At 39.0% G+C, this 17,641-nt stretch overlaps 1 protein-coding gene and 1 pseudogene across 5 annotated transcripts in view; one reads left to right on the forward strand and one right to left on the reverse strand.

The window, feature by feature from the left end:
* TMEM135 (transmembrane protein 135) overlaps positions 1–17,641 on the reverse strand; it is a 449,569-nt gene that overhangs the window by 371,246 nt on the left and 60,682 nt on the right. For 2 of the 5 annotated variants that reach the window (XR_007156343.1, XM_047878351.1), the window contains exon 1: positions 12,756–13,095. The exons of 1 other annotated variant lie outside the window; for it this stretch is intronic. Coding sequence is in view for 3 of the 4 variants with exons in the window: in XM_047878351.1 (XP_047734307.1) it covers positions 12,756–12,896 (141 nt within the window). In the remaining variant the exon portion in view is untranslated. Of the gene's footprint in view, positions 1–12,755; positions 13,098–17,641 lie in introns of those variants that run through there. 2 more of the 5 variants (XM_047878352.1, XM_047878353.1) reach the window with 2 other exon arrangements.
* Positions 14,081–14,549, forward strand: LOC125176618 (cofilin-2-like; annotated as a pseudogene).

Here is a 17,641-nt window from a genome sequence, read left to right on the forward strand (position 1 = left end):
TGCATCTTTTTTTAAATAAATGATACTGGAGGAACTTGGTATCTGTGTAGAACAAAACATTAACCTTGACCTCTGCCTCATACTACACACAAAACTTAATATGAGATGGATCATAGACTTAAATTGGAAAATTATAAACAGTAAAGTATCTAAAAGGAAATACAGGCAAATATCTTTATGAAAATTCCAAAGTCAAAAAACAGAGGCAGCATTAAGGATAGGCCATGGAGAAAAAAAAGAAAAAAGGATAGTCCATAAAGGGCAAATATGGTAACCAACCTGACTAACACAATGGCTACAGACTGATGTGTGATGCAAAATTATAATTATGAGCCCTCAATTTAGGAGTTTCTCGTTATAAAAATATCATTATTAAACATCTATCAGACCTATATGCATTTAATCTTATTCATTTACATTCCCTTGTCTGTTTCCCCATTCAATTAGTGCAGCACATTTATCACAGAGATGGCAGACTACTATTTGAATTATAGCCTATGGCCATGGACTAGAACAAAGCTAACTGGCCCTCCTCGAAAAGGCTAACCCCATGATCTTAGCCTTATTAGTACCAAAGTCCAATTTAGCAGTCTTTCTTGGCCCCAGAGTTTGATCACTAAATCTTCTAGAAGACTATTTCTAGAGGGACTGACAAACCTAGTTCCTTTGGAAAATAAGAAGTGAGAATTCTTCACAATAAGAAAGAGTTGGTGGGTGCCTGGGTGGCTCAATCAGTTAAGCATCAGACTCTTGATCTCAGCTCAGGTCATGATATCACAGTTCGTGGATTCAGCCCTGCTTGCAATTCTGTCTCTCCCTCTCTCTGCCCCTCCCCTGCTCTGACTATTCTAAATGAGGACAAATAACACTTATCCATAGTGCATGTTACAAATAGAAATGTATGATTTATTATCTCCTATAGGAGTTTAGGCTGTCCATCCTGGAAAAAAAAATACAAAAATATAGGGGAAACACAACTGAGATGTATAAATAACATAACAGGATATTCATAAATTTGGTATATACATATACCAGTGTCCTGACCTCGGGGGAAGACTAAGGCTCGATGATGGCTCCAGAGGGAGAAATTATGTTCTCAGTCTACAAAAGTAAAAAATGAAAGACAATGGAAACACAACATTAATATACCACTAAATCAGCAAGTAAAAAGAACTAATCCTAATAGAAAAAAGTAGCATCCACTACTTGTGCAGCAAACTTTACTCTTTTCTTTCTTCCAACATGTCAGTACTTTTTAAATAAATGAGATGACAAATATACTCTGTAGAGTAAATGGCACATAGTAGACACTTAAAAATGTTAGTTTCCTTCACTCAGCACAATCACTCCCCGTCCCAACCCAAGTTCCTCTTTGTGTTGTGCAAGTTTTAAGTAATGTGCAGAGATTTCTGCCTGTGGTAATTAAGATGTTTGAAAAAATAAATGGCAATTAAGAACTCAGCTATACTTCATGGCCTCATCCTGCCTTCTCTTATAGCAGGATTTTCAGGGAGCCCTGTTGCTCAACTATAGATCCTAACAGTTAAAATCAGAAAGAGAGAAGACTGGTTCACTCTTGCTCTAACTAAAACCTATTGTGCTTATTTCTTATCTCACTTTCTTCAGTCACTGAGGAAGACATTTGGCAATGACAGGAACATTCCAACCACCAGACCAGAAAAGCACTGATAGCAACAGAATGTCTAGAAAACTACACACCCACACATCCCCTTCGCTGCTCATGGTCACTGCTGAACACATGCCAACCCTAACCCATGATCACGTGTTCTCTGCCTGCTCTCAAGGCCATGTCCCCCCAACCTCTCTCTACAAATCTCTAGGTGTGGGCAGAGAGGTCAGTTGTTAAGGTTTGAGCCTAACACCTTCTCCTGTCTACTGCCAGCACCCAAAATAATTTCTCCCTTTCTCTTTTCCAAACCCTCATCTCTTGAGTTACTGGCTTCTCCTGCCAAGAGTTTATCCGAGTTTGTTGCACAACAGTGTTGGCAAAACCTACCAGGAGCTGTGCTCTCCATCTGTCCAGCCCCTGCAGGATTCCCAGGATAGAGTAGTTCACCTGGGGAGCACAGCAGGGCTTCCCCATTCACTTCCTGGGGTAGCAACTGAAGTAGATTAGATCCATCAGTAACAGAATCAGTAGATATCAGGAGTATTCACTATAACCTAATTATTACATGGTCAGGAAAGAGCTACACTGCATTATTCAGGGAAGTTACCTGGTCCTTATGAGAATCAAAACTAAACCACATTTTTATAGCACCACCAGCTTCAAAATAAAAACAAAACTTCAAAGACCAGAACTAGAGTAGGATATTCATCTAGGGTCAAAAGACTGCCTACATCTTTCCTCTAACAAATTTCAAAATCTTTTATAAAAATAAGACCACAGGATGCCTGGGTGGCTCAGACAGTTAAGCATCCGACATTGGCTCAGGTCATGATCTCATAGTTGGTGAGTTCGAGCCCCACTTCAAGTTATGCTGACTGCTCAGAGCCTGGAGCCTGCTTTGGATTCTGTTTCTGCCTCTCTCTCTCTGCCCCTCCCCACTTGTGCTCTGTCTCCCTCTCTCTCTCAAAAATAAACATTTAAATAAATAGATAGATAAATAAATAAAGAAATAAATAAATAAGAAAGACTCATTTTGGGTGGCTCAGTCAGTTAAGTGTCCAATTTCACCTCAGGTCATGATTTCATGGATCGTGAGTTCAAGCCCTGTGTTGGGCTCTGTGCTGACAGCTTAGAGCCTGGAGCCTACTTTGGATTCTGTGTCTCCCTCTCTCTCTGCCCCTCCCTTTGCTCTTGCTCTTTTTCTCAAAATAAATAAACCTTAAGAAAAATTAAAAAATAATAAGACCTCATTTTTTAAAATATTTAGCATAATAAAGGAGGTAGAATTACTTTACTGTAACAAATAAATTTATGCTGCATGTGCTGGCTAATTATGTGTCAATTTGACTGGACCACAGGATGCCCAGACATTTATTTGATCAAACATTATTCTGGGTGTGTCTGTGAGGGTGTTTCTAGTGAAGATTAACATTTTCAGTAGACTAAGTAAAGCAGATTGCCCTTCCTAAGGTGGATGGGTCTCATCCAATGAATTGAAGACCTAACAAAAACAAAGCAGCTGAGTAAAGGAAATTCCCTTGCCTGCCTGCCTTCAAGCTGGGACATTAGTCTTTTCCCTGCTTTAGACTCAGAATGAAACATCCCCTCCTCTTGGGTCTTATTAAGCCTGAGGGCTTTCAGACTGGAACTTATACCACTGGCTCTCCTGTGTCTCCAACTTCCAACTATAGATCTTGGGACTTCTCGGCCTCCATAACTGTGTGAGCCAATTCCTTTTAATAAGTCTCTTTGTGTGTGTGGTGTGTTTGTGTGTGTGTGTGTGTGTGTGTGTGTGTGTGTGTGTGTGTGTGTTTACATACACACATACATATCCCTTTTGGTTCTATGTCTCTGGAAAACCCCAACAAATACACTACATTTAAATTGCTTCTAACATCTTCATTTTTTTTCAAATATATTTTTTAAAGTTTATTTACTTAGAGAGAGAGTATGCAGAAGCAGGGAGGAGGCAGAGAGAGAGGGAGTGAGAGAATCCCAAGCAGGCTCCAGGCTGTCAGCGCAGAGTCCAACGTGGGGCTCAAACCCATGAACTGCAAGACCACGACCTGAGCTGAGATCAAAAATCGAACATTTAACTGACTCTGCCACCCCAGTGCTCCGCCCCCAACATCTTTGCTTTTAGGGTTAAAACTATAAACTACAGGGGCTCCTGGGTGGCTCAGTGGGTTGAGCATCTCTTGATTTCATCTCAGGTCATGATCCCCTGGTTATGGGATCCAACCCTGCATCAGCTTCACATGGAGCCTGCTTGAGATTATCTCCCTCTCCTCTGCCCCTCCCTCGCTTCCTCTCTCTCTCTCTCTCTCAAAATAAACTTTAAAAAAAAATTTAAATAAAGACAAACTTGAAAGTATACTTTAAATATAATATTGAGACAAAATATGATCAAGAACAAGGTTCAGATTGAACCTTATGTAAATTATACCCATGTTCCAAATCAAGTAATATTAGTATTTTTGGTAATGTAGGGGTAGGGAGTCTTAAGAACACACACCTGTTCTCCACCTACTGAGAATATACACCTGTTACTTCCACCTAATACTGTAATCTTAAACCAAAACATTTTTCATACCCTGCCATCTTCTAGATACTTAAGCACAAATATCATGGACTCTAATATGAAATACCTTAATTAATGAAGAAAACTTCTAATAATACACTTCTTATTGAAGAACTTTATTCAGATGAAAAACAAAGTATGCCCATATATTCCAATCTCTCCAATAATATTGGGTATACTGAATTGAATCCTTAAAATAGAATTAAAGAGTTCAAGCCAGAAAAATAGGGACAACTTCAGCAAGAAGTCACAGATATCAGGGGATCATGCAGACTGAAAAATACCAAACTGCTTCATTATTGGTTGATATACAAAATTCCATTAACAGAAAACAAAGCCATTCTCCAAAACTGCACTTGTACTGATATATTTGCTAAAACTCACTCATACTGAAGCCTAATAATTAGCAACTATGTGATAGATCTAACACCTCTTATTATTTTTTAATGGGGATAACCCTAATCATCTACCTGAACCAGAAAAGAAACTTAACCACTAATTTAACTATGAGAAAAAAAGAAAAGAGCACAGAAGAAGAAAGCTTCAAAAAGATGCTTAACTTCCTAGATCCCATAATTTTGTCTTAAACATCCTTGATTTACCTTTAGATGAGTGAAGACAAACAGGTTAAAACAGCTTTTCTAACATTTGTAACAGACATTTGTAATCCTTTGTAACTGAAAACTCCTGACTACTTTGATTTAAAATATACATTTTATACGAAAGGAGGTTCAATTTCAGCAAATCTAGTAATCAAGGTGTTATGTACGGTCTGAGATACCTTATAACTGCCTTTGGTTTCAAGTTTAAACAAGAGCCAAAGTCAAAAGGAAAGAAATCAAAATCCTGGCCAGGATATTGGATTTAAGAAATCATTAAATACTCTCTATAAAGTAATTGCTTCTTTTTCTCTCAATTTCCTCAGGGTAAAATTTGGGTTTTGTGCCATAAGTGGTAAACCTAATATATATGTACTTAATATATATTCATATATTCACTGTGTCTCTTTATTGGGTAAGCCCTCCCAAACCTACCATCCCAGAATGGGTCCTCTTGTAACACCCTCTAGTAACCCCCTGTACCTCTTAACAGCACTTACCACAGTTTAAATAATTTTCTTGCCTATTCAAGTTTATCTTTCCCCTTAACTGTAATGTCCAAGTACATCTTGTTCCCCCACCACTGTATTTCTGACTCATTGTAGGCAATCTGTAATACGTGAAGAATGAAACAAAGGTAGGAGAGTGGGAGGAAATAAGTTTCAGTAAATACAGTTACATTAACACTCCATGGGCTCCAAATGGAACTGTGAGCACACTCTGAAATTCACTCTGATCCTGATTAATGTGAGAGTTTCTGAGACACAGGTCTGAAAAAAAATGGTCCCATGTCTACTTTCTTCAAGGTTTAGAAATCGCTAATGATGGGAACAGGCCTTCTTCCACCACTGCCAAAAGATACAAGGGTATCTCTGAGGCAACTCCCAAAATGGATTAATCGCAATCCACACTGCCAAGATAGAGCTAGAATCAATAAACCAGTGCAACCCGACACATGTAGTAAGTCAAAAGGCTATACAAAATAAATGGTAGTAAGTTGAAAACACTGTAAATTCAGCATTCTGAATTTAAGAATTCAGAAACTGCTCAAATATATTTGAGCTAGCATTCTTGAGCTAGCTAGATACTTGATCTAGCATTCTTCCTTCCTTTCACACTTCTTTTCACATGTAAGTTCATTTTACTGAATATTTTCCAATGCAGCTAAAAGCTAAATTACTTAAAATCTTCTTTCATTCACTTCAATTATTGATTCTCCTCAGGTATAATCATGAGGAAAGAGAGTACCATATACAGTTTGTAATACCAATTGACAATACTAATTTAATTCACCAATAAATCAGCCTCATTAAGGAATACACTTTAACTATACTCTTAGTTTCCCAAGATGAAACAGACATATTAAACATGAAGAAAAACATTAAAAAATTCAAATGACAACACTCTTTAAGAGAAGATCAATTAATAGAAAAAAAAAGCTAAGATTAATGATAAACCAACAGACAATTTTAAAGTTTGACCTTGTATCAACAGAGATTCAAACAAATCTTTAACATGATACTACATTATGATGAAATAGTTTAAGGCCCCTAATCATCAAAAGCATCAACTAATATTATGCATTACTATGTGGCTAGTACAGTCTCAGGGATATAAACATTTTCACAACATCATACTATACACATATTGCAAGAAATTGTACCAATATGTTTTGAAAAAACTCTCCAAAACCTTTTTATTTAGCTTTTTGTTAAGCAGTCACTTCAATTAACTCCCCTTCCCTAATTATCACCTAACACAGTACCTGGTAGATAGTCAATTAACATTTGATGAACAGATTATAAATCTATCATCAAAGTCCTACCACATTTTTTTATCACTATCACAGCTTACCAACATAGATTAATGGGATATAAGTCTGTGCTTCAGTCTTTTAATCCAGGTTGTCTTGTCATAGTCAATAAAAGAAATTACTTATATGTATATTGCTTATGCACAAATGTAAGGCAAGATTTCTTCCTCTCAAAGTCAAAACTCATAAAAAGAGGAAGCCACCTTGTATTAGTTTACTCCTTAGAAATGTTCATTTTTTGACACTCTGTTGTCCAATTTAACATATTCCTCAGAAATCAAGAGCTCTCTATTCTAAATAATAAAACTCAGGTTCAAAAATATAAAATAAATCATGAAACTGTATCCTGGTGGAGGTAAATAAACAAAAGGGGGAAATGGTATGATATGTAATCAAACAAGCAACAGTGAGGTCACGTACGACTCTAGGCTATGGTAAACCTTGCACATTAATCGAGTTGGAAAACCAATGGAGAGTTCTGAGCAGAAGAATAACAAGTACTGATTTATATTTCTAAAAAATATGAGATAGATATTTTACCCCCATTTTTTATAAGAATATTGAGGTTCAAATATGTTAAGAACCTTGCTCAAGGTCACTAAGCTAATATGTGGCAGCACTGAGATTCAAGCCCACGCTCTTCCCACTTTTTAACACCTCCCAAAACTCCCTGCTCAAGATTTTTCTGCAACATTCTCTTTTTAACCTCTTCATACCTCCGACTGCTTCTTTCATATTTTTTCCTCTACTCCAAAAACAAACATTTTTCGGATTATCTTCTCTTTCTAAACTCTCTCCCTTATTGGCCTAAGGATCTCTCTTCCTTATTGACCTACCATAACTTCAACTCTCATCTATATTCTTTTTTTTTTTTTTCAACATTTATTCATTTTTGGGACAGAGAGAGACAGAGCATGAATGGGGGAGGGGCAGAGAGAGAGGGAGACACAGAATCGGAAGCAGGCTCCAGGCTCTGAGCCATCAGCCCAGAGCCTGACGCGGGGCTCGAACTCACGGACCGCGAGATCGTGACCTGGCTGAAGTCGGACGCTTAACCGACTGCGCCACCCAGGCGCCCCTCTCATCTATATTCTTATGACATCTTAACCTAAATCTCTAGCCCCATCTTCTCTCTAGAATAGCAACTCCACATTTCCCAATGCCTCCAGGTCATTCTCCACTCATAAATTACACTAGTAGCTAGAATTCAAAATGCCCCAAAGCAATCCACCCTATTTCACTGAAAATACTTTCTCCAAGGCACTACCTTCTACAAATCCCAATAAACAAGGCTTATAATTATATAGCATCATTTAATTTTTTCCCCTACTTTAAAAGTGAGTTACTAAATCTAATCGAATAATTCTATAAACCACTGCCAGATTAAGCTTTCTGAAACAACCTCAAGCATACCACCCCCTGTTGGCAACTTTTAGTGATTGCCTACTATATCAAATAAAATCCAAATTCCATCTGCCATTCCCCAACACGTACTATATCCCATTCTACCTGAACGTCTTAGTTTAAGCCATTCTTTCCCTTATCCATCACCTATTTCTACCTTTCCAGATCATATTTTTCCTTCAAGGACAGTAAAATGCCACCTTTCCCATTAAATTTCCCCTTATCTTCCATTCAAATGTAATCTACCTCTGATTTCTCAAACCATTTGCTCTGTACCTTATAGTATTATCTCAATGAATTTATGTTACAGGGTACTGCATGCCTTACCTCCCCTCCTGGACTATGAACTCAATGTAAGAAATACATCCCATTCATTTTTTTTTATTCTTTACCATACCACATGGCACACAGCTGCTGTAACAGCACGCTGCAAATAGCAGACTCAATAAATAACTGGTAAGTGAATAGGGGGTAAATATTCCAAATACCAATAGTCTTGGTTCAGATATTATAAAAACTAATCATCAAACCTCAGTATCCCCTTCATTAGTATATATTTTTAATCAATATTTATCAGTAAATAATTAAAAAAAAATTTTAGAGTCCAAAGTTTATGACAAATATAATTTTCTAAGTAGTAAATAAGAGGTCTGGTTATTCAAAATAATCTGCATCACAGTGAATCAATTAGAGTTGGATATGAAGGCATTCTGATGAAAATTCTGTTATCACAGGGATTACCAGTATGGTTCTGGCCCTCTCACTCCTCCAGGTAGGTTCCTCTCTCTACCAAATGTATTCCCAGATAGAGGACTACTCCCTTTGACGTAAAAAGAATTTTTTAGCAACAATGCAAAAGTAAATAATGCCTACATTGAAAAATACATATTAAGGATTTGAAGACTGTTTTAAGTTTTTTTTCATCAACCAAACAACTGTTTTAATAAGAACCTACTGACTCAGAAACATGAACAATAATGGATCATAGTTATTTAGATCCTATATTCCAATACTTATTAATTTTTATCCCTGATCAATGATAACTAAAGAGACAAACAATAGTAAACCAGATTTGGCCAGCTATACTGAGACAGCTGCTACAGGAAAGGGTGAGTTGAGGAGTGTTTAGTATAATGTAACGCTTCAACTTTCAACTAAAAATGATGTGCTGGAAGGACAATTTGTACTCAACAGAGATCAATCAAATAAATCACATATTAGACACAAGTTTCAACAAGCTCAAAATGTCATGTTAATGAATAGGAAAAGTCATAATTCAATTGCTTATTTAAAAAAAAAAAGGACCAAATGACTGTTAAATCTCTAAAGATGTAATAACAAATTGTGTAAAAATTATTATATACTTATTGAATAGAAAGATAAAGTGAGTCCCTTACCCCTACCCCCTAAGCCAGGCCTCACACCAAAAAAAAGACAAATTCCAAGATCTCCAAAGGTCAAATAATCCAAACATATCTCAGGCACTTCATGACTTCAGTGTCTTTTTTTTCTTTTTTTAAGTAAAAGCAGAAACAAATGGTGTATTATCAAGAACTTTGAAAAGTCTCACTGCTGGTCTCCTTTGCTGGTCTCGTTTTCTCTAGCAAACCCGCTCACCCACTGCCTTTACAAACTCAGACCACACTCTGTGCCAGAAGCACTTTACATATTATGCCACATTTAATCTTCACAAAGACCTCCCAAGTTAAAATTTACCATTTCTCCAATACTGCAGACACAGAAATTGAGGCTTAGAGTGGTTAGGTAATTTGTCTGAGGTTACCCAGCTAGCAAGTAGTGAGCTACAATTCTAACACGGGCAATCTGATCCAGGGTCCAGGATTCTGCCTCTAAGCCACACTAAAATACAGAAATCGGAACAGCTTCTTGGAAGTGGAATCAAACTTTGGAAGTGTTGTAGAATTACTATTTTTTCCATAAAATAAAACTGTGTAAGAACATTAAAAAAAAAAAAAAAAAAAAAGACCTAAGTCCACATTAACCAACTGATTTCTGCAGTCGGTGGTTTCCAGGTCTTTCACAACTAACTAGATTCTGCCCATAAGTTGTTTATTTCTAACAATTCCAACTCTTTTTAAATGTTTATTCAGTCTAGAGGTGATGAACTGATAATAGGTTAGATAACATGGCTCACAATGAATAAACATTATGTAAACATATTTGTACCCTGAAGAACAGTATAAACATCTAAAGGTCAGTGAAAAGGGAGGTTTGTAAATTATTCCTTCCAAAAGTGCAAAGAGTTGTACTCTGGAGTCAGCTACCTGTAAATGCCAGTATCCCAATCTGGAGGTCCTGAAGAAATCACCTGGTAAAAGCATAATTAAGAATAGTCTTAGGGGCACCTGATGGTTCAGTTGGTTAAGTGTCCAACTTCAGCTCAGCTCACAATCCCACAGCTCGTGAGTTTGAACCCCATGTCAGGCTCTGTGCTGACAGCTCAGAGCCTGGAGCCTGCTTTGGATTCTGTGTCTCCCTCTCTCTCTGCCCCTCCCCCACTCAAGCTCTTCTCTCCCTCTCAAAAATAAATAAACATTAAAAAAAAGAAAGAAAGAAAAATGGTGTTAGGGGTGCCTGAGTGGCTCAGTCACTTAAGCAACTCTTGATTTTAGCTCAGATCAAGATCCCATAGTCATGAGATCTAGCCCGGGGCTCCATGCTAGGTGTGGAGCCTGCCGAAGATTCTCTCTTCCTCTCCATCTGCCCCTTCCCTGCTCTTGAAAGAAAGAAAGAAAGAAAGAAAGAAAGAAAGAAAGAAAGAAAGAAAAGAAGGAGAAGAAGAAGAAGAAGAAGAAGAAGAAGAAGAAGAAAGGAAGGAAGATAGGAAGGAAGGAAGGAAAAGAAAAGAAAGAAAAAGAAAGAAAGAAGAAAGAAGGAAGGAAGAAGGAAGAAAGGAAAGAAAGAAAGAAAAGAGAAAGAAAAGAGAAAGAGAAAGAAAGAAAGAAAGAAAGAAAGAAAGAAAGAAAGAAGAAAGAAAGAAGAAAGAAAGAAAGAAAAAGTCAGTCAGTCTTAGGGTCTTAGAACCACCTGAGTGAGTTAAGTGAGCAGGTTTTCCTTAAAGAAGGCACCTAAAAACCTGAACAACATAGAATCCATCCCCCTAAATGGGCAACTATGCATTCTAAATTTGTATTCTAAATTATGGTGGGCACTAGCTTTCATTCATCTTAGTGGTGGCCTACAGTTAAAATAGTTCAACAACTGTTTCGTGCTGTTGTGTTGTTTGTGTGTATATATGTGTGTATTGTGTGGAAAGGGGTACCACTTGTTCTGAGTGTGTGGTAATAACTAACATTCTTTTGCACTGCCTTAGGCCTGCCAAATATCTCCTTACTCCTGACCTATTCATGAGTTCATTAATTCACATCTGTACTCATTCAGACATTTATTAAGCACTTACAGAAGTACTGTGCTAATTCTAAATACAAACCACCATCCTAACAGGACACTAAAGAGACAATATTCAAAGTGTGACTCTTAATCCAACAGCATCAATATTACCTGGGAGTCTGTTAGAAATGAGGAATCTCAGTCCCCACCCAGACCTACTAAATCAGAAACTCTCATTTTCATTTTCACATGATGGGAGAGGGGGCAGTGTCTTAACACATATTAATGTCTGGGTCTATATGATAAAAAGTGAAACTGACTTCTGCAAGCCCAGAGAAAGTTACCATATTCTTTGTTATCTCTGTAAGAAACAATCAGACTTTTCAAGAAGTACCACAGATATGGCCCTAACACACTTTCAAAAATATTAGGCTATAAATCCAAATTATTACTCAATGAGAGGTAAAAACTGATCATCCACTGAATATACAATAAAACTCTTAGGAAACATACAAAATATATGATCTCTGCCTTCTTAAGACACATACTCTACTGGGCAAGAAAATGAGAGGGTGAACTTTGATAGCCAAAGTAATACATCTCTAATATCAAGAACAAGGTTATTGGAAAAAAAGATGCTGGTGAAAACATTTAAGCACAAACTTGTTTTAACAGTTCTCAGTGGTACATATATGTATTTACAAATATTCTCTACTAAAAACTCCAAACTTAAATTGCTTGGGTGACCTAAAGTCAGATCTTTTAATCACCTTCACTGATCCTGTCGAAAACCATCCTTTAAATTGGCACCCAAAATCTCAACCAGAGTCTACTCTGTGAACCTGCAAGAACATTTGCAAAACGATCAAGCCACAATACTGTCATCCCAAACTGAGACAAGATCTGAGCCCGCAGGGATTTGCTGTCAAATATGCCCTTTAAAAAGGGGGATGAGGGTTAGAGAGGGAATTAGATGAGAAAAGACTGAGGGCCATTTCTCAACGTCTCGCTGACCTACAAACTCCTCTCCATCAGAAGGCGAGAGAAAGAAAAATTACTGCAGTTCCCTTAAGTCACAATTTTAAGTGTCCTAACTTAATTTTAAAGTTGGGAGCCCATCCTCTTCCCATCAACAGGCATTCGGATGACAGCTCAACATCAAGTTCCCCTCCCCCTTTTCCCGCCGAGTGTAGCATTTGGGATATCCGTCCCCTTGCGACCTCCCCCATCCCACCCACAACCCCCAAAACACTCTGGCCCCTCCGAATGAGAGCCCGACACAGAACGAGTCGCCCAGGCCGCTGGGAAGCACGACTGCGTCCCACGGCCCACCCTCCACACTAAACTCGCCGTGGGGGAGGGGCTGACGGATCTCACCAAGTACAGTGGGGCGTAAATCTTCAGGGACTCCTCCAGGGCGCCCCCGGTGATCTGCACGAAGGAGACCCCACAGGAAGGGTGCCAAGTGTGACCGATCTCGTAGCAGTTATGAGGGATGGACTTGCTGAGAGCCGCCATGACGGAGAGCCGTGCGGACGGGCAGCAAGGGGGCGAGCCGAAGCTCGGGAGCCAGCTGGGCAAGAGGTAGCCGAGCGCGCGCCCGACCGCAGCCGACTCTCCGGGCTGGCTGCTGGAGGTGCAGAATAGAGGGGAAAGGTCACGCGAGCAGGGTTACTCTGGGCCAAAGTCCTCGGATGTTAAGCGCTCGGCGTATCGCAGCTCGAGGGGGCGGGGCGCGCACCGGGGAGGCGGGGAGAGGCGGAGCGTGCGCGCGCCCGGCCCTCGGAACCCCGGGCCGTGCGGAGAGCGGAAAGCGTGAGAGCGCGACTCGGGGACGCGCCTGTCTCCCGACTGCCCACGTCAGCCCCTAGCTGGCCCGCGACGTCTGCGTCGGAAGAGCCCTGGTAGGTGACTTGGGTCACACTGTACTCGTCTCTGCCCTCTTCAAAGGCCTGCCAAGTAGAACGGAGGGCAGTGGAAGAAAGGGATAAAATGTCTTTGTTGGGAGCTAGCTGGTGGAGGAAGACGGTTGCCACGAGTCTGGACAGCCTTCCTCCTCAGAACTGCCACCTTCCCTTCCCTAGACTACCAATTAATAAATGGCTAAGGCTGCCTGCTGGTTGAGACCGCGCTGCTCCTCGTTGCTGGGCTTTCTATTCTGTGGTGTCTGAGAAGTTTGAAAAATCTATTAGCAAAGTTTGTACACTTCCTGTGTGGGAAAAGGGCAGTAGATCATTCTGTCCACTGAGCCACTGAGCGGTTCTTTCTGCAGCGCACATGACAATCATCGGCCAAATGGTGGACAGAGTAGAGGGGACAGTGGTCTTAGAACTCATACCCGACAGAGAGCTTGGCCATCAATTGGCAGAACAAGGGACCTGTGTGACCTATAAATCATATAACCCCTCTAAAATGTCAGTTTCCTCATCTATAATAACCCAGGTTCCTTGGAATCCTAAATTCTATAGCTTCTTAAAGCAGGAGCATACTGCCTTTAGAGGACTCCCGTTCTAATCAAGCCTTCATTCATTCTACAAAGCTTTACTGAGCACATACTATTTTCCTGGCACTGTTGTAAACTCTCCTTGATTCAGATGTGAACAGGAGAGACCAGGTTTTGACCCGCTCCTCCTCCCACTCCCACGGAGTCTGAGCCTGAGCTCCTGCTGCAGCCCCTGGTATTGGGGTTTCTGGAGTTACAAATGAACAACAATGTCAACAAAGTTGTTAATGATATGAAAGTAAGGAAATCTACACGAGATCAGAAAAAAGAAAGAAACTCGTTCTCTTCCGTTTATGCGATGGCAAAAGAAATCACTGTTAGAGAAAGCAAAGCAGATGTTGGTGGGTGACACTAGTGATATTGTAGAGGACCCCTACACATCTTTTGTGAAGTTGCTGTCTCTGAATGATTGCCAATTTGCTTTGTATAATGCACATTCAAAACAAGAGTCTAAGAAAGAAGACCTAGTATTTAAATTCTGGGGTCCTGAAAGTGCACTTTATAACACGAGATGATATATGCTATCTCTAAAGATGCCATTAAAAAGAAATTTACAGATATTAAACTTAAGTTGCAAGTAAACGGCTTGGATAATATTAAGGAGTATTCCTCACTTGGAGAGAAACAAAGGCAACATAGTGGTCCCACTTGAAGGAAACCCCTTATAAAATGACAAATACCATCTGGATGTTAGGGAACTTCCACTTCTCCAGCTCAGTCAACCGGCATAGTATGAGGTTTTGTTCTGTTTCTTGCCCTTCTCAATGGGCCCTTCCAAAACAATGAATGAAAGAAATAGCATTCATTTAAGCAGCCTATCAGTGATTGCTGTTAGAATGTTTCATACTGTTACTTTTACATAGAACCCAAGGAATGCCATCCCATCATATTTTAGCCAAAACAACTGGTTATATATGCCTTCCTTGCAGCAAGTGCTACAATGAATGTGATTGTCAATGTGAATAATTTAGAATACTGCAAAGTGTAAGTTAATTGTATTGAGAGTAGTTTTCACCTGTCAGATGGTAAACTTTACTTAGTATTATTTATACTTGCACTTGATTACAGTTCTGTAACTCTCCAGCATTCATACACCTCACCTTCCTTGGCAAGTCTGTTTTGATGACATGACAGGATGGATATAATAACACCATGCATTGAAAGCACTTTTTTGTGATGAGTTTAACCCCTCACTCCCAAAAGGAATGCCAATTAAGTTGTGCTAACTGTGTCATCAACTTATCGTCATACCCCAGTGTTCATTCCCATTACCTGCATATCTTCTTAAAAGGAATAGCTGTTATGACTGCCTTTTTGTTTACCATTCCGTATACAGTACTGAATAAGTATAGTTTTGTTTACCATGTGAGTCTTACAACACTAAAGATACTTTGAATATCAGCCATGATGGCAATTTCTGTATAAATGAACCTCACCTGGAACATTATTTTTAAGATCAAACTCCTCATCCTCACAAAAATAGCCACATTGCATAGTTATTACTATAAAATTATAGCATAAAAATTATAGCATATTACTAAAAAGGGGGGGTTCTATTTTCATGAAACTATTTGCATTCTGGGGGGGGGGAATAAAAAATAGGCAAGAAGATAAAATAAGATAGTTGTTTAAAGTCAACAAGAGAGGAGTGCTCATTGATGAAAAGCCCAAAATAGCAGGGGTAAAAAGATAAAAGTTTCTCTCAGTTCAGGTAAACATTAGCAGTCCCTAGGCTAGGAGGATGGCTCCATAACCATCAGTGATCCCAGACTCCTGACGGGTTGCTTTACCAACTGTTAACTATGCTTTCCAGCCCAACTTATAAGATGACATCCACATGCCAGCCAGGAAGTCAAAAGAGGAAGAGAAGACCTACTTCTTCTCTTTAAAAAACCTTCCCAGAAGATCTATGCAAACTACTACTTATATCCCGTTGGCCAAAGCTTAGTCACATGGCCATACTAAGTTTCAAGGAAAGCTGGGAAATGGGGCTTTTTTTTTATTTTAATTGGTTGGACAAATGCCCAGGTAACATTTAGGGTTTTATTGCTGAGCAAAATGGAAAAAACAGATACTGAGAACAATGAGCAGTGTCTGCCATATTTCTATGCCTCTAGTCACTCAAATTTCTGGGCACATTCTTCTTTCCACGGATAAACATACCTTCCCCTTCACAAAAGGGACAACCTAAAGTTCCATGCAGTTACCCTATCCTATTCAAAGTCCAGGATCTTTCCTAGGACCAAATACAGCTCTCATGATTAGGGTATCTCCAGGCTTAGCATATCCAATCTACAATGGTTGGACAAGAACAAAATAATCACAAATTATTTAAAATTTCCAATTCAAAATATGAGAGGATCAGAAACAACATAAACCTGTCCACAGAAATTACAGGAATAGCAATGCAGGTTTATCCTACTTAATTTTAATAAGCCATCCCTGAAAATCTGATAGTCGGTAAGAAAATGCTAAACGGGAGCCTATTTTTAACTAGGAAAAATGAAATATGTTACACATCAATCCCCAAATTCCTAACATGTATTTAAAGTAAAATAAAATGCCAAATACAAGTAACAAACAATCGTGTTAGTATTTACAATCCTTAAAAAATAGCATTTTAATCACCAGTCAATACAGTTGCCAACTATCAGTTGCTTTTAAATGTAATAGCACATGTAGTTTGCATGCACAATGATAAACATTATGTTTGCCATAGAGCACAACAAATATATACCAATAGCTAAGGAAATTTTTAAATTACAATTAAAAGCAGGCAATTTTGTTTTAGTTAACTGTTAAATGGAGACTTAAACCTTAAAGACATTTAAGAAGGGAAAAACACATTTATTACTGTCACAGAGGCCAAAGGTGACAGTGCGAAGGAATTGGATGGTATAAGGCAATTTCAGGCAACTAGTGCATTCAAAGGAATGGAAAGGGTATTCTCTATGCTGGTGCTGCTGTAAAGACTCCAGAAGAGGAAGGCATTGGTAAATTCTCAAGGAGGACCATCCATACTTCAGGATGAAAAAAGAAATTGCAAAATAGAGCAGTTCTCAGTAAACCAGTTTACATTTGTAAATTTCTTTATATGGTATTATAAGATCTGTGTTTTAAAAGAAAGTCTTCTCAGGGGCACCTGGGTGGCTCAGTCGGTTAAGCATCCGGCTTTGGCTCAGGTCATGATCCCGTGGTTCACGAGTTTGAGTCCCACGTCGGGCTCTGTGCTGAAAGCTCAGAGCCTGGAACCTGCTTCAGATTCTGTGTCTCGTTCTCTCTCTACCCCTCCCCTGTTCTCTCTCTCTCTCTCTCAAAACTAAATAAATGTTTAAAAAAATAAAATAAATAAAATAATAAAAATAATAAAAAAGAAAGACTTCTTTCTCATCATGCCACCATTAAGTTTAAAGGTAATGTTACACTTGGTATCTACATGAGCCATTTATTCTTTTAGGCGCCTACGACCAGTAGTTGGCTGGATACTCCCTCGGGCCTTCATTGTTGCTTCTATTCCATAACGGGGCTTTAGGGTTCATCAACAAGGTGAAGCAAAGCATTCCTTCAAAGTAGAAGCACAGTGTATGAAGGAAATGAATCTGGAAATTTGCGGCTGAATTCTAAGGCTTTGAAGACATGCCAGGCTGAAAACTGTTGCTTTTGCAAGATTCTGGCTTTGAAGATGTCAATAATAAAGAATGGAAGAGCTCTTAGGATTTCAGACAGAGGATTTAGCAACAGTGAGTTGTTCAGCTTTACA

Source organism: Prionailurus viverrinus, chromosome D1 (assembly GCF_022837055.1).
Source record: "Prionailurus viverrinus isolate Anna chromosome D1, UM_Priviv_1.0, whole genome shotgun sequence".
NCBI classification, from domain to species: domain Eukaryota; kingdom Metazoa; phylum Chordata; class Mammalia; order Carnivora; family Felidae; genus Prionailurus; species Prionailurus viverrinus.